At 51.4% G+C, this 24,142-nt stretch overlaps 2 protein-coding genes across 3 annotated transcripts in view; one reads left to right on the top strand and one right to left on the bottom strand.

Moving 5' to 3' along the window:
* Nucleotides 1-360: 360 nt before the first annotated feature.
* AIFM1 (apoptosis inducing factor mitochondria associated 1) lies at nt 361-19,558 on the top strand. Of its 2 annotated transcripts, none has more exons than XM_054075418.1 (17): nt 361-524; nt 2,114-2,256; nt 5,745-5,835; nt 7,011-7,040; nt 8,115-8,227; nt 8,344-8,474; nt 9,351-9,441; nt 10,203-10,287; nt 10,902-10,978; nt 11,208-11,316; nt 11,982-12,089; nt 13,661-13,749; nt 13,830-13,970; nt 14,509-14,651; nt 15,683-15,807; nt 16,815-17,011; nt 19,324-19,558. In XM_054075418.1, the coding sequence occupies exons 1-17, from the start codon at nt 446-448 to the stop codon at nt 19,393-19,395; spliced, it is 1,824 nt and encodes a 607-aa protein (XP_053931393.1). In that variant the 5' UTR covers nt 361-445; the 3' UTR covers nt 19,396-19,558. The 2 variants fall into 2 exon arrangements, with proteins under 2 accessions (XP_053931393.1, XP_053931394.1); XM_054075419.1 differs by lacking the exon at nt 2,114-2,256 and adding an exon at nt 3,620-3,747 and having other exon boundaries at nt 362-524.
* Nucleotides 19,559-22,364: 2,806 nt separating this feature from the next.
* Nucleotides 22,365-24,142, bottom strand: part of BCORL1 (BCL6 corepressor like 1) — a 34,206-nt gene continuing 32,428 nt past the window's right edge. Inside the window, exon 14 of the mRNA XM_054075708.1 lies at nt 22,365-23,758. Within this exon, the coding sequence (XP_053931683.1) occupies nt 23,482-23,758 (277 nt within the window). The 3' untranslated portion in view covers nt 22,365-23,481. The remainder of the gene's footprint in view (nt 23,759-24,142) is intronic.

The raw sequence follows: 24,142 nt of genomic DNA, 5'->3' as shown, positions 1-24,142 counted from the left end.
GCTCCAACAGCTCCATGTCCTTCCTGTGCTGAGGATTCCAGAACTGGGCAAGGGCTCCAGGTGGGGTCTCACCAGAGAGGAGTAGAGGAGCAGAATCCCCTCCCTCCCTACTGGTCCCACTGCTCTGGATGCAGCCCGGGACACTGTTGGTTTCTGGGCTGTGAGCGCACGTTGCGGCTCATGTTGAGTTTCTCACCGCAGCTACACGACTCCTTCTCTCCAGGCCGCATCTGATTCATTCATTCCCACAGAAGCGCCCCCATGGCCTCTCGGCGGTGCTACAACCGAGACGGCGGGGCAGAGCGGCCGCGGGTCGGGGCTGGCGGCTGTGCCTCTCTAGGAGCGTCGGCGGCGTCACCATCGAGACGGCGGGGCAGAGCGACCGCCGGGAGGGCGCAGGCGCGGGGGGCGGTGGCGGCACCGGGACGCGACCGGAGGAGGCGACATGTTCCTCTGTCGCGTGGGGGGCCTGGCGCGCTCCCTGCGCCCGCTCAGTCCCTCGCCGGGGGGCCGCGCCGCCGCAGGTCAGTGCGGGGCGGCGGGGACGGGCCCGGTCGGCGGCTTCGCACCCGAGGGGGCTCGGGGTGGCCCGGTCCGCGGCGCGGGGGGAGCCGCATCCCGATCTCCCCACCTTGCCCTGCATCCCGCATCCCACTCTCCCTTCCGTCCCGCATCCCGCACTCCCTCTTTGCTCTGCATCCCGATCTCCCCACTTTGCCCTGCATCCGGCATCCCGCTCTCCCCGCCTTGTCCTGCCTCTTGCATTCCGCTTTCCCTTCTGTCCCGCATCCTGCTTTCCCTTCTGCCTCGCATCCCGATCTCCCTTCTTTGCTCTGCATCCCTCATCCCGCTCTCCCTTCCTCGCACTGCATCTCGCTCTTCCTTTTCTGCCCCGCGTCCCGCTCTTCCTTTTCTGCCCCGCGTCCCGCTCTTCCTTTTCTGCCCCGCGTCCCGCTCTTCCTTTTCTGCCCCGCGTCCCGCTCTTCCTTTTCTGCCTCGCGTCCCGCTCTTCCTTTTTCGCCTCGCGTCCCGCTCTCCTTTTCCTGCCCCGCGTCCCCCTCTCTCCCTCCTTGTCCTGCGTCCTGCTCTCTCTTTTCTGCCCTGTGTCCCACTCTCCCCTCATTGCGCTGCGTCCCTCTTTCCCCTTGTTGTCCCACGTCCTGCTCTCCCCTCCTTGCCCTGCATCGCCCTCTTGCTCCTGCCCTGCACCCCGCTCCCGCCAGGCCGGTGCTTGTGGTGGCAGTCAGCTGTTGGCATGCACTGCTTTCCCCAGCTGCCGTTGTGCCAGGGCTCCCGTGAGGGTGTTGAGGGGTGCAGAGGCTCCAGGAACAGGAGGGCAAATGGCTGGATTTTGGGAAGCTGTGGGTGAGCTGGTGCTGCTGGGCATGGCTGCGTCTGTTCGGGTGGCGCTGGGTTCGCTGCAGGCTGGTGTCAGTGGCAGGGGCACAGCGGCTGGCGTGGTCTCTGCTCAGCCTTACCAACCGCATGCCTGGGCGGTGCAGGGACTGCACTAGGACAGATACCGGCTAAACTGCAGGAATGTAACGCGCCATCTTACTGTGCAGCAGGACGCGCTCCCTCTGGCTTGCATGCTGGTTGGTGCCATCCCCTGGATTGGCAAGCCTTGCTGCTCCTTTGGATGCCCATTACACCATCAGAAGCCCCTTCCTGCTGGTCATTTACCTCGGTGGAATGAGCTGTGCTGGCAAAGGGCCTCTTTGCTGGTGTAACCGTACCTGCTGCTCATTCTAACAAGGTTCCGTTAGCTTGCAGCCAGCGGAGGAAACTCCAGCACCCGCCTCCAACAGGAGGGCATAGAACTGACAAAGGTGCTGTGCTTGCCCAGTGCTGTGTGGCTCCAGGGCTTCTGCAGCAGGATCCAGCCCTTCTACCTACTTGTAGCTGCTCTGGTTGCCCTTTGATCTTACAGAGGGTTGTGGGATCCACAACCACCTGGAGCCGTTTGTTGCGGCAAAGGATAATTCACTAGAGCTGCTCAGATGTGGTCCTGGGCATTCCAAACCAGGAGCTCATTTACGTGGTTTCATATTCTAAATTTCAAACCATAACTTTGTATTTTTTATGTTTTTCTCTAATGAATTGTATTCCTCAGGCAACTTATGGCAGCGCTGGAATGCTCCCCTAGAACTGCAGCAGAGCAGAAAAGTGGCGAGCGCTGGCACGCCTGGGGGCAAAGGCGATAGCTCTGTTTTTGTCCTTATTGTGGGCTTGTCAACATTAGGAGCGGGTGTCTATGTAAGTAGAAAGGAAGCTCATGAAAGAAGATACCGTCTCGCCGTATCTCAGCTCCCTTCACTCAGCTTTTTACCTCTGTAGCTGTTTCCTCCTCCAGAAAACTCCATGGGGAGCTGGCTGGAAATCAACTTCTTACCATAATTTTTGTTTAAACTGTAATTTCAGTTACTTTTTAGCTTTTTTTTACTCTAAAGGCACTCTTTTTTTTTTTTTTTTTTCATACAATGCCCAACCACCGCTCTGTCTGTTATGTTGTAGGTGATAGTAGCACAGAGTACAGGGAGAGGTGGACGGACTGTTCTTTTAACACCCACGTGAATAATTTTTTGCCAAATCTCAGTTCAGAACAGTGGTGTTTAGCTGTGTAAGTACACCAAATCAGCCTCAAAGTGGTGAGCATACGTCTACGTCCTACTCAAAAGGATAAAACCCAGCTTAGAGAGAAAATCACATTCCCAGCCAGAGCGTGGCAACGTTCTCTAGGAGTGGGTGGGTCCTAAGTTAACGTCACACAAACCTTTGCTTCAAAACTCTTTCTCTTAGAGAAGCGTATTCATTAAAATTTTGGAGCCCTGATTTGCCTTTAATGAAAGTGATGATGTCCCTGGACTCGGCACTGGTGAGGCCACACCTCGAATCTTGGGTTCAGTTTTGGGCCCCTCAGTACAAGAAAGACGTTGAGGGGCTGGAACGTGTCCAGAAAAGGGAACGGAACTGGGGAAGGGGCTGAAGCACAAATCTTATGAGAGGCAGCTGAGGGCTGTGGGGTTATTTAGCTTGGAGAAGAGGAGGCTGAGGGGAAACCTCATTGCTCTCTGCAGCTCCTGGAAAGGAGGTTGGGGTGAGGTGGGTGCTGGGCTCTTCTCCCAAGTAAGAAATGACAGGATGAGAGGAAGTGGCCTCAAATTGTGTCAGGGGAGGTTTAGATTGGATATTGGGAAAAATCTGTTCACCAAAAGGATTCTCAGGCACTGTAACAGCTGCCCAGGACAGCAGTGGAGTCACCATCCCTGGAGCTGTTTGAAAGACATGCAGACAAGGTTCTCAGGGATGGTTCAGTAGTGGACAGGGATGGTTGGACTCGATGATCTCAAGGGTCTTTTCCAACCAAACGATTCTATGATTCTATGAAACTTCACTTACAGAAAGCTCCTGGCAAATAAGCAAGATTCAAACCAGTGCATGGAGGAAAACTTGTTCTGTATGCCCTTTTAAGTATTCTTTTCTGTTCCCTGCAGTGCTTCTCTTGACAAACAAAGTAACTGAAATTACAGCTCATTCCACTTTTCCCAAGACGTTAATCAAGTCCTTAACGTTCAGCTCTTTCCCTCTCTTCTCTTTCATTGCCTGTCTTCACCTGTAGTTTTGCCATGCCTTCATCTGAGATGCCCTTCTAGATCACTGACGTCCTCAGGTGTTCCTGGCAAAGCTGGCAGCAACCTCTTGTTGTACTTAATTGTGGGAGGAACGGTCACTGGGACAGGAGCTTATGTAAGATGCGGGATAACTGGGGATACTGGGATGAGGGGTGGTGGGAGGGAGGACGCCTTTCTGTGTTGTACTAGCTTGGTCATTCCCTTTTACTAAACAGTCTTGGCACTCCCTGGCCTTGCATGTTTAATTCCAAAGGACACTGTCAAATAATTTAGGTTGACCAATTTGGTGTTCTCACAGAGTGTAGTTTTGAGTGGGAAAATTTGCCTTAAGACCAGCTTTTTTGCAGTAAATATAAATCCAAATCGAAAACTGGCCATCTTCGATTTGTAACCATCAGAAAGGCACTAAGTAATTAGTGCATCTCTTCTGATATCAGAGATAGTGGCATGAAAAAGGGAAATAATCAAGTAAATAGAGGAAATAATTGACTAAATACAAGTACAGTAGAGGAAGGCAGAGAAAACGTGTCTGACATTGTGATCTCTTCAGAGCAGAGCACTGAAAAATCACTGTGCTGTCTGGCATTTCTGACTAGAAATAACTTGGCATTGTCCCTTTGGAAAAACTCATCCCAAGGACCTGGTTTGATATTTTGTGTTGTATTTAATGGTCACTTTCTTACATCCTCTGTCTGCTGCCCTGTGGACTTGCTTAAAAACTTGATGTCTCTGCTTGCAAAAGCAGAAGTAGTTTTGCTAACCTTGACTTTTGTGTGTTTAAGCAAAAGGCTTTAAAACTATCTTAATTCTCTTTGGCACTGATGAGTTCTTGTTTTCTGGTATTCCTTGACACCATTTCAGTTCCCTGGGTGTGCTTTTGTCTGCCTGTGCATTAAACCCCTCGGTTCTTCTTTGAATCTCTTTGCTATGTTACAAAACACCTGATTGCCGAGACGGGTAAAACGCAACACATCTAGGGAGTAAGAGAAATTTCAATTCCCTGAAGGAATTAACTTCTGTTCAGACACAGTTTGGATGTCATAACACTTGGTTAGCAAACAGTAAGCGGTTTGGCATCAGCTGCAGCATTACCTGCCGTGCCTTTACTTTGAGGACGCTTTTATTCTGTGCTGGAAACGTTCCAGTACTAACATTCTTTCCCAATTCAAAGCGCAGTAATTGAAGAGAGGGTTGTGTTTCGGACTTGTTTTGATAGTTTTTTTCTCTTATAAACAATGCAAAACAAAAGCTCATGTTGTGCATGTGTGATACGGAATGTTAGCAAGCTAGAGTTTGTCTTAAAATGGCTTGCTTCCCTCTAATTTGGGGGCAAATATCACTCTGTGACCTGCTTCCAGCAGTCCCAATGTCTTTTCCTTGTCTACATTATGACTTTTCATTGAAAGTTAACATGATGCCCTAAAAGACATTCCCTCCTGTCTCTGCTGCTGTTTTATCTCAAGCGCAGGCAGGCTGCTTCCATTCTGTCTCCCAAGTTTAACAGCCAGATAAGCAGAAGGTTAACACTTGGGCATGGGAATCTCTTCCAGCTGAAGGCTGTTACCTGGAGCAGCCACACTCACGTGCCTGAAGAGCACTGCTGATGTCAGGGACGTTACACTGCTGATGTCATGCCTGTGACATCTGGTGTAATGGAGCCAGTAAGGCTCTTGGCTTGTTCTGTCGTGGCTGCTCCAGGATTTTGAAGCTGGGAGTTGCTTTTTGCCTTGAATTCATCCTCTTTTTCTGTATCCTTGTGTTGTGCCAGGTTTGTCTGACCGTGTTTCCTTTGTAGTATCTGGCTCCTCTTGAAACAGGTCTGCAGCCTGAAGGCCAACACCTGCAGAAAGGTTGATTCCTGGCTTATGGAAAGCAACCAGACACCTGAGATTCATCACATCATACATAGAGCGTGAGCGCATCTGCCTTGTAGATCTATATACACACCTTCATGGGCCCTTTTTCCAGTGAGATGTACTTCGGTCTGTGTGCTTTTATTGAAAGCAGATGGCTTTTCTGAACAGGCAGGACAGACAAAAGCCTGTCAAGGGGCAGAAGCAGAATGTGATGCTGTGAGATATACGCAGTAAATATCTCCTTGTCTGTCTCCAGGTGTACAAAACATTGAAAGAAAACAAAGAGCGATTCACTAGCCGTGTTGCAACAATAACGCGATCTCAAGAAAAGGAATCACCTCCTTCTGGTGAGTGCTAGCCTGCTAACTCTAGGTTTGGGGCTGTTCTTCATAAGCTGCTAACCTGAGACCTCTACAACTGATGGGACAGAGCCCTTCTAAAAACACAGATCAGCCAAAGTTGTGCCTTTACAGCGTTGTCACCGTTTGATGCCTTCCGATTGTGAATTCCCGTGTCTTCCCAGCATAGAGGATGGTGCTTTCCATGACCTGTTTTACAGATAATTGTGAGGACGAAGCAGATTGTCTCTCAGGGCTCCTTTCTGCTGTTGATGCCTTCTGTGATAACAGGAGGAAAAACTCAGCCCTGCTTTTCTCTTTTACCCTTGCACAGTCTGGCAAAGACACGGTGATTCCGAAGGGAGAGTGTGTGCTGGCAGCCTAAAATCCAGTGTGCTGCACGACGTCCCTGTCCTGTGCGTAGTGGACTGGGTGTAGAAGTCTTGTGTGGGCCATGTATAGAGGGAGGAAAGGGGACAATTAGGTTCTTGATGATGCCTTGCAGGCTCTATGTGGACCGCAGGTGTCTGTTAATTTATGAGAACTCAGACTGCAGTGTCGGAACTGTTGATCCAAAGGATGTTATATTTCATAACTCTTGATCAGGGAGTGTAGGGATAGGATGAGGGGAACAATTTTCAGCTGCAAGAGGGGAAGTTGAGATGAGATCTGGGAAGAAATGTTTTGCTGTGAGGGTGGGGAGGCCCTGGCCCACGTTGCCCAGAGCAGTGGTGGCTGCTCTATCCCTGGAGGTGTTCAAGGCCAGGTTGGATGGGGCTTGGAGCAACCTCATCCAGTAGTTGAAACTGGATGGGCTTTGAGGTCCCTTCCAACCCAAACCATTCTATGATTTTATGAGAGTAACAGTGGGTTTGGGTCATAGAAGATAGGGTGCATTATGTCGCTTTGCTAGGAAAGCAGCAGAAAGAACATCCTGCAGACAGGACAGAAGACTGATGGCTTTGGTTTGAGGGAGAGGATAAAACATGTTTGTCAGGGTTGGTGCCGGAGGACAGAGAGTGAGAGCCTAAATGCTGAAGAGGTCTAGGTAAGTCTGTCCCTGTGTGGTAGGGAGTCCACTGATCCCATGGTCTCCTTGAGTCAGCTCTGAACTGCAACTCCATAAGGACAGTATCCTTGCTAACCCACGCTCTGCTGAATTAAGCCAGTGCTTTCTCTTTCAGATACAGATGCTGCTTCTCAGGGCACAGCAGGTGAGTCTCGATGGTAATGTTTAAGTGACTGGTTTATTCTTACATATGGTAGAACTGCATGTTGCTTAGAAACAAGACTTGCACGTGGGAGGAAATGCTTTCTGGCAGGAACTCAAAAGTTGATGTCCTTTCAGAGTACAAATACAGAACAATACACCTAGGCATTTCAAGCACCTTTACTCTCTTAGGAGCTGGTTGCTGAATGACCAGTGCAGGTTTTGGTCTGGCTCCCAAGCTGATCTGTGCTCTTAAAGAAGAAAGGCAGCAGATAAACACTTTACAGTTTCTGCTTTCCCATTAATGTTGTGAATTGCTTTCTCGTCTGAATGACACCCAGGCCATGTCTCTCCTCCTGATGTCAGGAACCATCACTTGGCTTTGTTCCTCTTGCCAGGTCTGCAACCTCTCCTTTACTGTAAAGTCTGTGTGTTGGCTCTCCAGTTCGTTGTTTGGTCAGAGCAGAGGCTGAGTAGGGTTTTGCTCTCCTGAATCTACGGAGAAAGTCCTAGTCTTATATGAAGCTTCTGAAATTGTGTATTGTCCTCGACTTTGGAACCACTTCACCCAGCTATGCAGATGTAACCAGTACCCTTAAAGAGATCAATTTAGAAAATGAAGCTCTTTGGGAGTCTGCTGGACCAGTAGTGCCTGCTCAGAGTATGGCTCAACAGGCTGTCCAAGTAGTGGTGTTTCAGTCTTGTTGTGTAGAATATCCTCCTTAACATCTTAAACCAGAGCAAAGTAGACCTGTATCAGAGGAGCTAAAGCCATGGAATGAAAGCTATGATACTGCCTGTTCCAAAACTCTGCGATTGCCATTGAGCTCAGTGGGATGGATGTAGCTTAGGAAAAGTAATGTGCTGAAAACCAGCAGTTTGATTTATGCAGGGAGCCAGCTTTGAGTGAAGCAATGATGTGGTTCTTGGGAAGTGGAGGGGCGGAAGGGAAGGGGAAGAGTAGGTATTTGAAGGGCAGTTTGTTTGTGAAAGGCATCTGGTGACGTGCTCTTTTCATTGGGGCTGGGCCATTTTCCCTACTGCATTTGCAGTAAGTTGTCCAATCTGTCACCTGCAGCTCCGGGAGCTCGCCCCGAAGTCCCATCTCACGTTCCTTTCCTGCTGATCGGTGGAGGAACTGCTGCTTTTGCTGCTGCCAGATCCATTCGGGCTCGCGACCCTGGTGCCCGGGTAAGAGATGCTCTGTTCTAGAGCAGATCTGACGGCTGGACGCTTCAGAGCCCTGCTGTGTGTTTTGCTCTTTGCCTGGCATCGATACAGCTGACGTGTTTAGTGTCCCATTGCAGGTGCTTATTGTGTCTGAAGATCCTGCCCTGCCCTATATGCGTCCACCTCTTTCCAAAGAACTATGGTTTTCAGATGATCCCAATGTGACAGAGACTCTGCGGTTCAAGCAGTGGAATGGCAAGGAGAGGAGGTAGGTGTCACGGGTAGCAGGGGTGAAGGAGAGTATTTAATGAAATGTTAACAATGATCATAGAATTATAGAACATTCTGAGTTGGAAGGGACCCACAAGGATCATTGAGTCTAACTCCTGTCCCTGCACAGGACTGCCCCAACGTTTATAGAATCATTAGGGTTGGAAAAGACCTCTCAGCTCATCCAGTCCAACCGTCAGCCCACTCAACCATGTCCTCAAGTGCCACATCTACATGATTTTTGAACTCCTCCAGGGTTGGAGACTCCACCACTGCCCTGGGCAGCCTCTGCCAGGGCTTCACCACTCTTTCAGTGAACAAAATTTTCCCTATTATCTGATCTAAACCTCCCCTGGTACAACTTGAGGCCATTTCCTCTCATCCTATGACCTGGGAGAAGAGACCGGCACCCACCGCGCCACAACCTCCTTTCCAGGAGCTGCAGAGAGCAATGAGGTCTACTCTCAGCCTCCTTTTCTAAGGTTGTTTCAGGCTAAACAACCTCAGCCTCCTTTTCTAAGGTTGTTTCAGGCTAAACAACCTAAGGTTGTTTCAGGCTAAACAACCTCAGGGCCCTCAGCTGCTCCCAGAACCCTTGTTCTCCAGCCCCTTCCCCAGCTCCGTTCCCTTCTCTGGACGCGCACCAGCATCTCAATGTCTTTCCTGCACTGAGGGGCCCAAAACTGAACCCAGGATTCGAGGTTTGGCCTCACCAGCAGCTAGTGCAGGGGCATGACCCCCTCTTTACTCCTGCTGGCAGATAGATAAGAGTTCTAGAGCTTGTTATGGCTGCATAGAGTTGTCTTTGCATCACTGGTAACTGCTGAATATCCCTGAGGAAGTGGAACTGATTTGATAATGGAGCTTTTTTCAGTATCTATTTCCAGCCACCATCGTTCTATGTGCCTGTTCGTGATCTGCCTTTTGTAGAAAATGGAGGAGTAGCAGTTCTCTGTGGCAAGAAGGTGGGTACAGCCCTGGCTGTTGCTCTGGCTTCTGCTATAGTTCTTTCCCAGCAGCGCCTGTGGTCTGTGCTGAAGCTGAACAACTGTGCAGGGTGGTGTGGAGGGTTGGCCAAGGGGCAGAAGGTGTACAAGCTTGGAAAAAGTGTTTGTGATGAAGCAGGGACTATGCTAATCTTAAGGATAGAGTGTGAGTGAAGCTTGAAAATGAGAGAAGCTGTAAGGCATAGTAGTGAGCTGAGGAAAGATGAGGAAGAGAGAAGGATCAGTTTAGAGTTGGGGCGTGGGACAAGAATATGTAGAGCTGTGACGAGATAGGAACCAGGGAACCAGGTCAGAGGGTGAAGTAAGGAGAGCAGAGTGATCCAAGGAGTGGGATGGTGTGAGGAAGAGCATTGTGCAGAGGCAGCAGGGAGGTGGGAAAACTGGTGGTGAGGCTTCTGATACTTTTGCTTCCTCAGTTTTTCATATGTTGCTAAAGTAAGATTTCAGTGACTGCTCTTACTGCTGGATCATGCTGGGTGTCTGAGCCCATCCCTTAGACTGATCCTGGGATGATCAACCTGATCTATGTTGGCTGCCAAAGAAGCTGTTTCAATTCCTACTTCCAGTCTTCTCCCTTCCCCCCTCCCACCGTTCCTAAACTTAAAGGTGGGAGGATGTTACTTCCAAGTTTGCTTCTGTCAGCAATAGTCTGCACCGTTTAACTGGAATGGCCTACAGTTTACAGAAGCTTGAGCTGTCTGCCTTGTTTACTTTTGCAGGTTGTGCATATGGACGTTAGAGGCAACTTAGTGAAACTCAGTGACGGTACTCAGATATCCTATGATAAGTGTCTGATTGCCACTGGTAAGTTGGTGGGTTTTTTCCTCTTTGTTCTTTGTCTTGTGCCAGGCTTTTTTTTTCAGTGGCATTTGTCTACACGGAAGTTCCTGCAGTGCACGTTGAACATTTAGTAGACTGGTGATGTGAAGGACAGTCGTACAGAGAGCTATGCCATTGGGTTTTTCACCTGCCTCACATCAGCCAGCTTCTCTGGGCGTTCAAAGTTTTGCTCTGTGAAAATCAGCAGGGGAGGTGAAAAAAGTGACTTCTCTAGCAGCTGAGTAAGGGGACTCCTGTACAGGCCAGCCACTTCAAATCCTGCCCGGAGTGGTAGCAAGCAGAACAGCCAGCTCTTGCTTGGGCAGAGTGCTGCTCCAGCTCTGCAACCGTCTGTGGTTCGAGTGGAGCTGGCTGCCTCCAGTCATGGAGCAAGGCACACAGCATCAGATCTTCTTCCCCTGGGTGGCTGTTGGGTCACCTCCTTCTCACACAGAAGGTATTTTGTCTTAAAAACCCAGACAGCAACAGGGAGTAGAACATATTTTAACAGTTTGGAAAGCATAGTCCAGGTTAAAGAGAGCTTTGCGTTGTCTGGATAGGTCATGGTATCATTAGTCTCTCTCTCCCCTTGTCCTCAGGTGGCACCCCAAGGAACCTTCCCGTCCTTGAAAGAGCTGGAAAAGATGTACAACAAAGGCTGACACTGTTCCGAAAGGTAATCTCTGGCTGCTGCTGGTTCTTGGGTGAGGTTGAAAAAAATCAGACACACTGCCACTATTTTTGACTTTTAAGAAGCCACAGAGTTTTTTTTCTGTGCAGTAGACAAACAGGAGGAACATTTGGGCATAAGTTGCTCTTATTTCAAAGGGAGAAATTGGAGAAAAATATCTTCTGCTGCTGTTCCTGTTTGAGGATATTTGAAATGGGAATAAATCTGCTTTCAGATTGAGGACTTCAAAAGCCTGGAGAAGATTTCAAGAGAAGTCAAGTCCATCACAATCATTGGTGGAGGTTTTCTCGGCAGCGAGCTGGCCTGCGCTCTGGGAAGAAGAGGTAGGTGTGCTCTGCAAGCAGCTTGTCTTCAGCTGGCACCTTGACAGAAGCAATAGACATTGAATGTAAGCAGCCTCATGTCACAAACTTCTTTTTCATTCCCCGACTATGGAGTTTTTGCACACAGAGGTTTGCCTAAGATAACCTTAGTACACATGTTGACTGTGTGGCCCACCCTGGTTTTCCATTTTCTCTCTCATTAGTCCCAAGCAGCTCCTGACCACAAAGGTTGCTGTAAGTTTGGCTCCCTGAAAGCTCTGCCAATGCATGTTGTAAAGTCATTCCACTCTAAACAATTCTTGCTTTCTCAGTGCTAAAAGCCACCATAAAAGAGTTATTTCAAAGAGGTTGTGAATAACTGGATTCTCGCTGTCGATGTGCGCAGGTTTTTGAGTAATGTCTTTACGGCCATTTCTTTAATAAGGGAAGTTTCCTCCATAATATAAAGCATTTTAATGAGTCCACTGTCTGTCATTCTAGAGTTTGCAGGTGTTTATGTGAAACAGCAGTCAATAACTTTGTGAATCCTATGGAAAATCTGGGAGCCAGAATTCCACTTTTGGAAACTTCTGTCAAGCTCCTTGCACAAAGTAATGCGGATACTTGTATCCTGAAGACTCTTTACCTGGGGGTTGTAAGAAGCCTGCTCTTTGCTTTCCTTTCAGCCCGAACCAGAGGCCTGGAGGTGATTCAGCTATTTCCAGAGAATGGCAATATGGGCAAAGTCTTGCCTGAATATCTGAGCAACTGGACCACAGAGAAAGTCAGAAGAGGTGAAGCTGCGCCTCGGTGTTCCTCCTTCGTGTGTGGCAGAGCTGTGGTGGTTGGGCTGTGGCTTTGGGGTAGCTCTTCTAGTTTTGGGTGCCACAGGATAAAAAGGATCTGAAGCTGCTGGAGAGCATCCAGAGGAGAGCATGGAGTTGGGGAAGGGTTTAGAGGGGAAGAGTGTGAGGAGCGGCTGAAATTGCTTGGTTTGTTCGGCCTGGAGAAGAGGAGACTGAGAGGAGACCTCATCACGCTCTGCAGCTTCCTCACCAGGGGAGGAGGAGGAGCAGATGCTGAGCTCTTCTTTCTGTGACCAATAACAGGACCCAAGGGAATGGCAGGAAGATGTGTCAGGGGAGGGTTAGGTTGGACATGAGGATAAGGTTCTTCCCCCAGAGGGTGGTGGAGCCCTGGTACAGCTCCCAGGGAAGCAGTCACGGTGCTGAGCCTGACACTATTCCAGCAGCATTTGGCCAAGGCCCTCAGCCCCACGGTGTGAACGGTGGGGAGTTGGACTCGATGGTCCTAGTGGGTCCCTTCCAACTCAGGGCATTCTGTGATCTGTCATTCTATGAAATGCAGCGCTCTGTCTGTTTTGGCCAGAAGACTGGGTCCCTTGCAAGGTGACGCAGGTGCAGAACAGAAAGAGTTGCAGTTCCAGCAGCTTGGGTAGCACAGAGCTGCTGTGAACCTCTGGCTTCTTAGGAGTTCCTCTGGGAAAGCCAAACAAATACACATGCTGATGCCAGTGAGATTTTCCCTCTGGCTGTTCCTGCACAGTGATCCCTTCTAACACTCTTGCGAGTTACTTTAATGGCCTCTGTAATCCAGAACCAATGTTGTCTTAAGACAACTACCTGCTCTCCTCCATTGCTCTAGCCTTGAGTAATTTTTGCTTCTGACAGCTTAATGCAATCATCCTTGTGTCCCTACGAGAGAGGAGTCGTGTAGCCCCGTGCCTTACACGTGCACCTTTTTAAGGCCTGCTGCTGCTGCAGTGTTAGGCTGATATATTGGGCAAGATCTAAGACACATTTTTCCCCATTTGCTCTATTAAGTGCAGAATCTATTCCCATGCATTGGGAAGCAGAGTGAGAACAGAGGGAGCCAGACAATTCACAGGTCTGAATTGCTTTGTTTTGTTTATGGAAGCTGCCTTGTCAGGCCTTTGGTCTGGCTGTGACAGAGCGGTAGGTATTGAACAGCCCTAATGCCTGAAAAGCTGTCCTGGGGACTTCTTGTGGATGTGACCTTGACTTGGATGAGGCTTTGAGCACCTTGATCCAGGGGGTTGGAACTGGATGAGCTTTAAGGTCCCTCCCAAACCAAACCATTCTATGCTATGAGACAGGTATTTATGATTATCATTTAAAATAGCTCCTTCAAACTTTTTTAACTAGCTTGGTTTCTTTCTCCTCATGCTTTACTGAAAATGCATTACCGGCACATGCAGCAAAGATGAGGTGGCCTCTTCCTTGGCTCGTAACCTGGACCCGTGTCCATTTGCAGCCAGGATGCCTCCTTCGCCTGAAATCTCTGCCCCTGAGCAAGCAGTTATGTTCCCTGTGTTTGTTTCCAGAGGGTGTTAATGTCATGCCTAACGCTGTGGTCAAGTCTGTCTCTGTCTCTGGCAAGCGGCTGATGATTAAACTGAAGGATGGCCGAAAGGTAAGTCTAAATGCAGGGAGAGGGTAAAGTTTGCAGGGGCATTGAGAGAATTAGGGTAATAATTATGAATTCTCCAACAGGTGGAGACCGATCATATTGTGGCTGCGGTAGGGCTGGAGCCTAATGTGGAATTAGCAAAGTCAGCTGGGCTGGAGGTGGACTCTGACTTCGGAGGGTTCAGGGTGAACGCGGAGCTGCAAGCACGCTCCAATATCTGGGTGGTGAGTACATGTCGAGGAGTTTTCTTTCTGCTGGTTATGCTGTTGCAGTCAGAGTGCAATGTTACAGGGACTGGAGTGCCTCGGTTGGGTGAATGGGGCAAAAAATAGCCAGTAACGAGACCGGTTGTAGTACAGATCCTGCCGGCAGCCGCGGAGGCTGTTCACGCACCACAGCACACTTTGTTGCTGTGGTAACGACTGTGCGAGGGTTTGAATATTTATGCTGTGTAAGAGGAGTTGGGGTAACCTAAAGATAGCACGGATTACTATTGCATAAGAGTCCCTTTGGTGGGAGCCGAGACTTTGATTCCTTGGCAAAAATGGGCTTGATGCTGTCTTATATTTCTGAAGATGGATGAAAAATGCTGAGATGTTGGGATTTGTGTAGAGAGTGGGATAAGGTGGTGGTGGTTGGGTTTTGTCAGAAAAACTCAGTTCGTAGTTCCACTTTGCTCTCCTCTCAGTGCCTTTTTTGTGTGTGCATTAATTTAACCTTTCCATATCGATGTTCAACCCTCACTGAATGATTCTTTTTAAGGCAGGGGATGCTGCCTGTTTCTATGATATCAAACTAGGCAGGAGACGTGTCGAGCACCACGATCACGCCGTTGTGAGTGGAAGACTAGCGGGAGAAAACATGACAGGAGCTGCGAAGCCCTACTGGCATCAGTCCATGTTCTGGTAACACTCATTTCTTCGTAGTATTTATTTGGTCACACTGCAGGGGCTGTGACAAGATACGCCCTGTAAAGTTCTCTGCTTCCTAAGTGTAGTGAAACTACTTCAGTGAACACCTTGTACAGCTTCTTGTTCCTGGAAGCTCGGGGAATGGGAGGGCATTTGAGCGTTCACTGCTCTGCCCTGAACTCTCTGAAATATTTTTCTGTCTTGCAGATCCCAGTTTCTCCCTGAATGAGTTGCATTCAGCAGAACAAGTAGCAATAAAAAGCAGCCACTTTCCTCAATGCAAGCTAATTTACGGATTGAACTTAGAATCAAAACATAGTTTGAGTCAGGAGGGAACTCAAAGCCCATTCCTGCCATGGGCAGGGACACCTCCCGCTGGATCCGGTTGCTCCAAGCCCCATCCAACCTGGCCTTGAACCCCTCCAGGGATGGGGCAGCCACCACTGCTCTGGGCAGCCTGGGCCAGGGCCTCCCCACCCTCATAGCAGAACATTTCTTCCTAAGATCTCATCTCACTCTCCCCTTTTGCAGCTGAAAACTGTTCCCCTCATTGTATCCCTGCACTCCCTGATCAAGAGCCCCTTCCCAGCTTTCCTGGAGCCCCTTTCAGTATTGGAAGGTCGCTGTAAGGTCTCCCCAGAGCCTTCTCTTCTCCAGGCTGAACAACTCCAACTCTCTCAGCCTGTTCTTGTGTGCGAGGTGCTCTGGCCCTTGGATGGCCTTGGTTTCTGTAGGAATAAGTGTTAGCAATGGCATTTCTGCATCCCAGTGCCTGTGTTATCACTTCTGTAGAGAAACAGTGTCTGAAAACATGCAGTTCTCTTTCAGAGAATGAAGTCAGTCAAACAAGACTGAGCTGAAGTTAGAAACCGATGATTCTTCAGCTCCAATGTGAACAGTTGGTCAGCTTGCATCCAATGATCTTTCTTGCATAACCCTGTCATTAAGGATTTGGGGGTGAATGGAATTGCCTTGTCTTTGTCTCACTAATCCTGCACATGATTTTGTTTCTGCTCCATTCCTAGGAGTGACCTGGGCCCTAATGTTGGATATGAAGCCATCGGCCTTGTTGACAGTAGTTTGCCAACAGTAGGAGTCTTCGCTAAAGCAACAGCAAAAGACACACCGAAAAGCGCAACAGAGCAGTCAGGTAGGGTAGATGCTCGGGAGCTGTCTCTGTCTGTGTCACACGCTGTGTGGTGGCTGGAGTTAGTCTGGTCTCCTGGAGAGCACGGGGAGATATCAGTCTGTCTGCAGCTTTTCTAGACCATGCTTTAAAGGCTGGGTTTATAGAATAATAGAATAATTTGGGTGAGAAGGGACCTCAAAGCCCATCCAGTCCCACCCCCTGCCATGGGCAGGGACACCTCCCACTGGATCCGGTTGCTCCAAGCCCCAACCAACCTGGTCTTGAACACCTCCAGGGATGGGGCAGCCACCACTGCTCTGGGCAACCTGGGCCAGGGCCTCCCCACCCTCACAGCAAAACATTTCTCCCTAAGATCTCATCTCAATCTCCTCTCTGTCAGCTTAAAACCATTCTCTCTTGTCCTGTCCCTGCCCTCCCTGACCAAGAGCCCCTCCCCAACTTTCCTGGAGCCCCTTTCAGGACTGGAAGCTGCTCTAAGGTCTCTCTGCAGCCTTCTTTCCTCCAGGCCAAACAACCTCAGCCTGTCCTTGTACGGGAGGTGCGCTGGCCCTTGGATCATCTTTGTGGCCTCCTCTCGACTCACTTTAACGTAGTTTGATACTAAAATGTGATTAAAGCATGACATTTCTGCAAAAAGACCTGTAACTACCAAAACTAATTTTTTTTTCCCAGTGAAGCTTAATATGCCCCTAGCAATACCACAGTTGGTTGTTGCACAAAAGAGACTGTGTGGATCTAAGTGTATTTATTTGGTATTTGCTGGGTGGAGGAACGGACTCTTCTGTCTTCTGCGTTTGATGATGGAAGTTGGGAATTGTCAGTTTTGGGCTTCACATTAGGATTGCTTCACTCTCATCTTATTGAAACTGCACTTTGTTTGACACAATTCATAGTAAAACATCTCAGGCTCTTACCTAACCTCACTTCAGTCTACTTTTGCCATCACAGGCAAATAGCTGCTGCTTTTCTCTGTGCTGAGGGTTTGAGATCTCTTCTCTTGCCATTAGGGACCGGAATTCGATCAGAGAGTGAAACAGAAGCAGAAGCCTCAGAAGTTCACGTTTCTCAAAGTGTTTCACCGACACCTCAAGTTCCAAAGCAAGGAGAAGATTACGGCAAAGGTGTCATTTTCTACCTCAGGGATAAAGTTGTGGTAGGAATCGTATTATGGAACATCTTCAACAGGATGCCTATTGCTCGCAAGGTCAGTAGGGGACCAGTCTGCTGAACAGTGAGGCTCCCTTACATTGGAGCTTTTCTTGTGGAAAAATCAATCTGCCAGTTCAAAACAAGGACGAGTAAATGCAGAGGCTCTGCCTTGAGCAGTGCTGGGCGATATCCAGTTACGAGTATAAACTGGAGAGGGGCAGATGTATACTAGACATTGGGAAGAATTTCTTCACTATGAGAGTAGTGAGACACTGGTTGCCAAGGGGAGCTGTGGTGAACACCTTGAAGGGAAGGTGTTCAAGGCCAGGCTGGATTGGGCCTTGGGCAGCCTGATTTATTGGGATGTCCCTGCCCATGGCAGGGTGGTTGGAACTGGATGATCTTTAAGGTCCCTTCCAACCCTAACTATTCTATGATTCTATGACATCTAGTGACAGCCCTGTCTCGGGGGAATTATGGGTGCTTTTTTGCAGACGATACTAAGCTGGGTGGGAGTGCTGATCTGCCTGAGGGTAGGCAGACTCTGCAGAGGGACCTGGACAGGTTGAATCCATGGGTTGAGGCCAATTGCATGAGGTTCAACAAGGCCAAGAGCTGGGTCCTGCATTAGGCCACAACAACGCCGTGCATCTCTGGGCTTGGGGAAGAGCATCTGGAAAGCTGCCTGGAGGAGAAGGACCTGGGGGTGCTGCTCGACAGCGGCTGAACATCAGCCAGCAGTGGCCCAGGTGGCCAAGAAGGCCAACAGCATCCTGGCTTGGATCAGCCATGGGGTGGCCAGCAGGAGCAGGGAAGGGATCGTCCCGCTGGACTCGGTGCTGGTGAGGCCAAACCTCGAATCCTGAGTTCAGTTTTAGGCTCCTCAATGCAGGAAAGACATTGAGAGGCTAGAGCACATCCAGAGAAGGGAAGGGAACTGGGAAGGGGCTGGAGAACAGGGGTTCTGAGGAGCGACTGAGGGCCCTGGGGCTGTTTAGTGTGGAGAAGAGGAGGCTGAGGGGAGACCTCATCGCTCTCTACAACTACCTAAAAGGAGGTTGTGGTGAGGTGGGTGCTGGTCTCTCCTCCCTGGTAGCCAGTGACAGGACAAGGGGAAATGGGCTCAGGATGCACCAGGGGAGGTTTAGGTTGGATATTAGGAGGAATTTCTTTGCTGGAAGGGTTCTCAAGCACTGGAACAGCTGCCCAGGGAGGGGATTGGATCCCCATTTCTGAAGGGGTTTAAAAGATGAGTAGATGATGTACTTGGGGACATAGTCCAGTGGCGGACTTAGCAGTGCTGGATCGATGGTTGAATTTGGTGATCTTAAAGGTCTTTTCTAACCAAAACCATTCTGTGATTCTGTGTGTTTGTTCAAAATTCTTACAGAAACTATTTTAATTAGGTTTGTGCTTCAAGCCTTGCCCTTGTGTGGCTGCAGTTTCAGGTCTGTCTGATAAATACAGGCAGGAATTGCATATGACTGAGCATCAGGGTGAAATGCTCTGGTTTTCTGCTACTTTCTCTGATGTACTAGCGTTGAAAACGCCTAAAACATCTGTCACCCTGGACACCCAGCCACAAAAAGTCAGGGTTAGAAGCAGCCTTGAGTCTGTCGTCACCCCCAAGTTTAGCTGCACTTTAGGTCATTATTTAACATCGTTGGAGAATTCCAGTACCTTAAATTGTGAGAGCGATTCCACACTATCCCCAGGTGATCTGTCCCAAAATGATCTATTCCTAAGTTGGAAGTTTCCTTTGGTATCTGATCTTTCACGGTGCAGTTTAAACCAATTACTTCTCCTGTCCCCTTGAAGGAGATCCATTCCCTTCCTCTGAATCAGGGCATCGGGTATGTGCAGGATCCTTGGCTTCTCGCAGTCCAGGAGAGAGATTTCTGAGTGTGATCCACTCACACCAACTCTGCTCAGTCGGTGCAGAGTCTGGCTCATCCCAAAGGTTAGAGGAAGCACTTTTTGAAGATACGTCCTCTCCCCAGCTGTAAAGGGAAACCCAGGCAGCAGCAATAAGTCCTGCAGGGACAGGGAGGTTGGTTTTCACTCCAGCTATTTAGGCAGACAATACTGCATTTAAGATATGCTTCATACATTCTACATATAAATTTGGCTGTAGTGAGCGCTGTTGTCGTGCTGTGGAGTACCTAAGTCCGTGAGTTGCCATCAGCAGAGCTTCCAGGTCTGAGAAGCCACAGAATTGTAGAATGGTTTGGGTTGGAAGGGACCTTAAAGATCATCCAATTCCAACCCCCCAGGCCATTGCGTTGGCTGGTGACCGTGTACAGTCTTACAGTGCTGGTGGTTTGCAGTATGTGCGGGTGTTAACATTGTCTTCCTTCGTTCCTTCAGATCATCAAAGATGGTGAGGAGCACGATGATCTCAACGAAGTAGCAAAGCTTTTCAACATCCATGAAGACTAGGCTGCGGAACGGGAACACGGCAGTAGGAGGGAGTACAGCACCGGGGCCACTGGCTGTGTGTCCCCCGTCACCTCAGACAGCGTCCCCGAGTACTTGTGAACATTTCCAGTCACCCAGAGTGCGAATGTTTGCACCAATAAAGCCAGATTATTCCAAGTTCAGTGCCTTCTTCCTGCCCCACTGCATTGCTGATGCTGGAATGTGAGTGTGCTGCCGCTGTTGTGAGTTTTTCCTGTGTACCAACAATGGAGAAATCTGCAGAGCTGCCTCTTTTCCTGCTGTACTTCCCAGCGAGTGTTTCCCCTGCTGTGCTGCTGGCCGGTTGCATGGAGGCCTCTGCTCTTGTCCCCTGTAGGACAGGGGCATCCTGAGGGGATGGGATAGAATATGGTGCAGTGGCTCCCGTGTAAGCTTGCATGTGTAGCCTGGTGCGTGCTCCAGCCTGGCGACCGCTGTAAGATGGGATGGAAGGAATAAGGAGAGAGACTTGGAATCGATAAGGTAGGAGGTGAGGGGCTACAGTGCATGCAGTGAAGGAGCAGTGATGCAGGAGTGGAAAGCACCAGCTGCAGCACATGGGGAGAACCGTGTTTGTGATGCTGTTGGAGCACGTTATCAGCTGCCGTGGGAGATTTGAATGTTCTGTTAGTGCAGCTCTCATCAGGGAGTACCAGGGAAAAAGGATGAAGAGGGAGGCTGCAGCGGGGTGGGAGTTGGAGGGAGAGGTAGTGTTGCATTATGCTCTCAGAGTGGTTGGTGCCGTTGGCATGAGAGGGGACGGGTGTGCGGTTGGGGCTCTGCTGCCCCTGCTGCCCCTGCTGCCCTGCCACGGTGAGCACTCAGAGTACCGGAAAGCTCAGCCCACGGCCTGCGCTTGATCCTGGCGAGGCTGGAGCCATTCCTCAGCCTGAGAAGCTGATGGAGTGGCAGGGACAGCGAGTGCTCTAGGCCTGCAGACACCAGGCTGAGGGCTCCAACCTGCATCCCCACAGGGCCTGGACCCCGACATGAGAGGGGACACCTGCCTCCAGCCTTGCTGTTTCAGGATGTGGGAAGGTCCAGGATTGCTGCTAGGAAGAGAAATCCTGTACAAAACCAGGTCTTGGTCTGGGAAGGCAGGGCTCTCTGGAGCCCTGGGTGGGCAGGATGCACCAGGATCTCGTGTAGCAGCGAGGCTGGACTGCCTGCACTGGCATCTGCAATCAGGAGGAATGGGAGAGAGGGATTTGTGCTGCCTGTTTCTTCGGGAGTTTAACAAAACCCTTTGACCAAACCTGGCCATGTCCCAGCACAGTCTGAGAGAACAGAAACGTTTTGATGTCACAGCCCCTTGAGCGGTGCCTGATCCACCACCCACAAGGTAAATATTCTTAATCACTGCTCGGCATCGCTTCTCACCCAGATGGGCACTTCGGGCAAGGATCAGGTTCCATCCTTCCCGTGGGCATCTGCGGCCCCTGTGCTTTCCAGCCTCCCACACTCCAGCTCCAGACCAGATGGGACTTCTGCTGACCTCGCTCCATGGTACCCATGTCTGTGCCCATGCGTGACCTCCCCAGTCCTGGCTGTCAGCGCGTATCTCCCATTTCAGAGGAAAGGAACTAAGGAGCAGCCGGTGAGGAACCTCCCTGGTGAGGGCGAGCAGCCACCAGGCGGGCGTAGGGGCCCACGTGAGCGCCTGTTCTGCACCTGGCACCAGTCCTGGAGCCTCCCCTCTCCACTCAGTCCCATGGCCAGGAGCAATCCCTGAGCGCCTCGAGCCTGTGGGGAGCGAGAGCCCTCCCCGGGCCCTGGCTCCTCCAGCACAGCCCTGGGAATGACATCCAGCACCTTCCTGGGGTCTTCCCACCCAGCCCCTCACCTGCAGCTCTCCCGTGCAGGGCGGCAAGAGCTGCTGCACGCTGCCAGGGCCCTGAGCCTGGGCAGTGTCCAGAGGGAGTGGCACAGGGACACACATGAGGAATGGGTGCGTGGCTGGTGCCCCAGGCATTCAGCTGCCCTAAGGCCATGGAGCTGCAGACCTCCACTCAGCCGTGGATGCTTTCTGAGGCTGATTAAAAACACCCCTCCCGCACTTGTCTGCCTGCTCCGATCCTGGGAGAAAGAGGGGGGCAGGCAGAGCCCCTGTGCTCCCTCTTCTCCAGGCTGAGCAGAGCCCATGCCCTCAGCTCTTGGTCCCACCTGGCTGGTGCCCATGCTGGAAAGCAATCTCCATCCTTGGGGCATCCAGGGGATGAGGGGCTGGGGAGAGCCCTGGGCTGGGGCTGGCACCAAGCTGGCAGCCTGGCTGGATCCCTTCAAGCTCTCTTCCCACACACCTGGCTCCAATTCAAGTCAAGGACGTTGAACATTTCAGATCTAGCATCAATTTGGCTTATTTACCCCACGCTTGCACTGCATCACCTTGGGCTCCCCAGGAGTCTCCCGGAGAGGAACAGCTCCTCCCCAGGCTGCTGGGATCAAGACAGAAGCGGATGGAAGATGATGCTATGGCATTGCAGCTGCTTTATAAACCAGCTCTGCGTGTCTGGGTGAGCCTCCTCCGCTCCAGCAGGAACAGCTGCCCCCGGACCTGGACCACCTGGCCCTGGGCTGGGTGCCGCTCACTGGTGGTGGCATTTAGGCACAGCTGGGCTTGGCCACAGAGCTTCCCCAAGTCCAGCTGTGGGTGCCCAGGTACTGGGAGGAGTGGCAGAGCCTCCCCAACAGCTTTCCTGGCTTGATCGTGTCCCTCTGCTCCGTGGCTGCCCAGTGCACAAAGCCATCATGACCAGCTGATGCCCCGTGCCCAGCCCTGGTGCCACAGTGGGCAGCTCCAGGCCAGCAGCCTCACTCTCCCCATCCCATCCTGCAAGGAACCCTGCCCGCAGCTCTCCCCATCCCGTCCCATAAGGAACCGTCCCCGCAGTGGGCATCCAACCTGGGCCAAAGAAGAAGAGGCAGGAGCCAGGGGGCCTGATGCAGGTTTTTTCTGTACATCAGTGTTTTTGACACCACAGCCTGTTGCTGCTTATAATAAAACAGAAATCAGAAAGAGCAATCAGAATACACACCCAAAGGCAAAAACCCCTCGGCTTAAACAAGGTGCTGCCTGGCCCCCGGAGCGGAGGCTGGGAGCCCGCGGGAAAGGGAGAAAACACCTGCCCTGACTGGGAAGAAACACAACACAAAGGAAAAACGAACCAACAAGAAACCCCACCCACCGTGGCGCAGGGGAGGGAGAGCTGGAAACCCCAAGATTGTCCCGTCCTCAGTCCTGTTAGCACCTGTACAATAAAACTGTACCAGCTCCCGGGAGCGGAGCAGCCCTGGGCAGGCGCCGTGCTCACTTGCTCTGGAGAACGGCTCCTGGTAGACAGGAGGGGCGCAGGGAGTGGGGTGAGGAGGGGGCCTCTGCAGTGGCCGGAGCCCCCAGGGTGGGGGGACGAGCATGGGGCACGCTGCGGACTGCGGGTGCAGCAGCACAGAGGAGATGCAGGAGGGAGGCGGGTGGGCGATGGAGCAGCGGGGCTGGAGAAGCCAGCTCTGCAGGGAAGGGACGTGACTGTCCCCAGGGTCTCAGGCGAGGGGCCAGAGCCCGGGGCTGGCTGGGCCAGGGGAGCATGGGAGAGGGAAGCCCTCATCCCCGCGCCCGGAGCTCACCGTCACAGTGATACAGACTCAGCAAAACCAAAAGGAAACATTACAAATTAAATACTAATTAAATAAATACTATGGAAGACGTTGGGAGGGGAGGGCAAACAGAGAGGCGCAGTTCCAGGGGGGCAGGCGGGGAGGGGCAGCGGCATCCGCCACCCCTCGCTTCAGTGGAGCCAGAGCCACTGTTGCCTCAAGAGCTCTGGCTCCCGCAGCCCCGCGGAAAGGGCGGCTTCCTCGCCCGCCGTGGCTGCCTGGGGCTGGTGGCTGCACCCAAGGGGACCCTGGGAAGTCCTTGGAGGGAAGGGTCCTCTCTCCCAGGCTGGAGGAGACCCTGTAGAGAGGAGGACTGGCTGCCCAATGACTTGGGTCCCTGCTGCTGGCGCTGAGAGGGCTGCTTCCCGTTGGTCCTTATTATTGCCTCGTGATGCAGGGAGCGATCTGTCCCCGTCAGCTGCTCCAGGCCTCGTACTCCACCGCTGAACCCAGCAGCTGCAGCAGCTCAGGCTCATAGTGCACCAGCTCCACTGTCTCTGCAGCGCCTGGCGCCGGCTCGGGGCTCTGGGGCACCTCCTCCTGTGCCAGCACCTGACTGAGAGAGACCTGGCGCTGGAACTCCGCCGTGGGCAGCGTGGCGATCTCAAAGTGCGGGAAGCGGGCCTGGAATATGCGGGAGGACAGCTTCAGCCGCTTGAGGACATCGGAGAAGAGGAACCAGTTGCAGGGCCTGTGAGGATAGCAAAAGGATGTCAGGTTAGGAGCGGAGGGTCTACCCACCTCACCACACACTGGCCCTCCCCTTGACACAGCACTGCCACAGAGGTCCATCTCCATGTAGTCCTCCTTCCCCAGGGTCCGGACAGGCCACGTGTACAGGACCCAGGCTCAGAGACATCACAGCAGTGTCTCGCAGCAGTGCCTCCCCGGCTGTCACACAGCTGAAACTCTGCAGGAATATGGGGACTGGGCCCCTGCGAGCTGCACATCTCCAGGCGCTGACTGTGCTTCTGCAAGGTCCTGCCTTCCACTCCCTATCCCTAATCCCAACTCTAAGGAAAACAGCAACTTGAGAGACACCAGCTGCTCTCAACCTAAAGGAGCTGAAATGACT

The sequence above is a fragment of the Cuculus canorus genome, chromosome 10, assembly GCF_017976375.1.
Source record: "Cuculus canorus isolate bCucCan1 chromosome 10, bCucCan1.pri, whole genome shotgun sequence".
NCBI lineage: Eukaryota > Metazoa > Chordata > Aves > Cuculiformes > Cuculidae > Cuculus > Cuculus canorus.
Note: the sequence above shows the minus strand (reverse complement) of the source record. Positions and strands in the feature narration are given on the sequence as shown.

Excerpts from the sequence above, each read along its gene's own strand:
- AIFM1 (XM_054075418.1), top strand. The coding sequence starts at position 446 with ATGTTCCTCTGTCGCGTGGGGGGCCTGGCGCGCTCCCTGCGCCCGCTC. Across the intron at positions 5,836-7,010 it reads AAAGGAATCACCTCCTTCTG|ATACAGATGCTGCTTCTCAG; the intron begins GTGAGTGCTAGC and ends TTTCTCTTTCAG. Across the intron at positions 8,475-9,350 it reads TGGAATGGCAAGGAGAGGAG|TATCTATTTCCAGCCACCAT; the intron begins GTAGGTGTCACG and ends AGCTTTTTTCAG.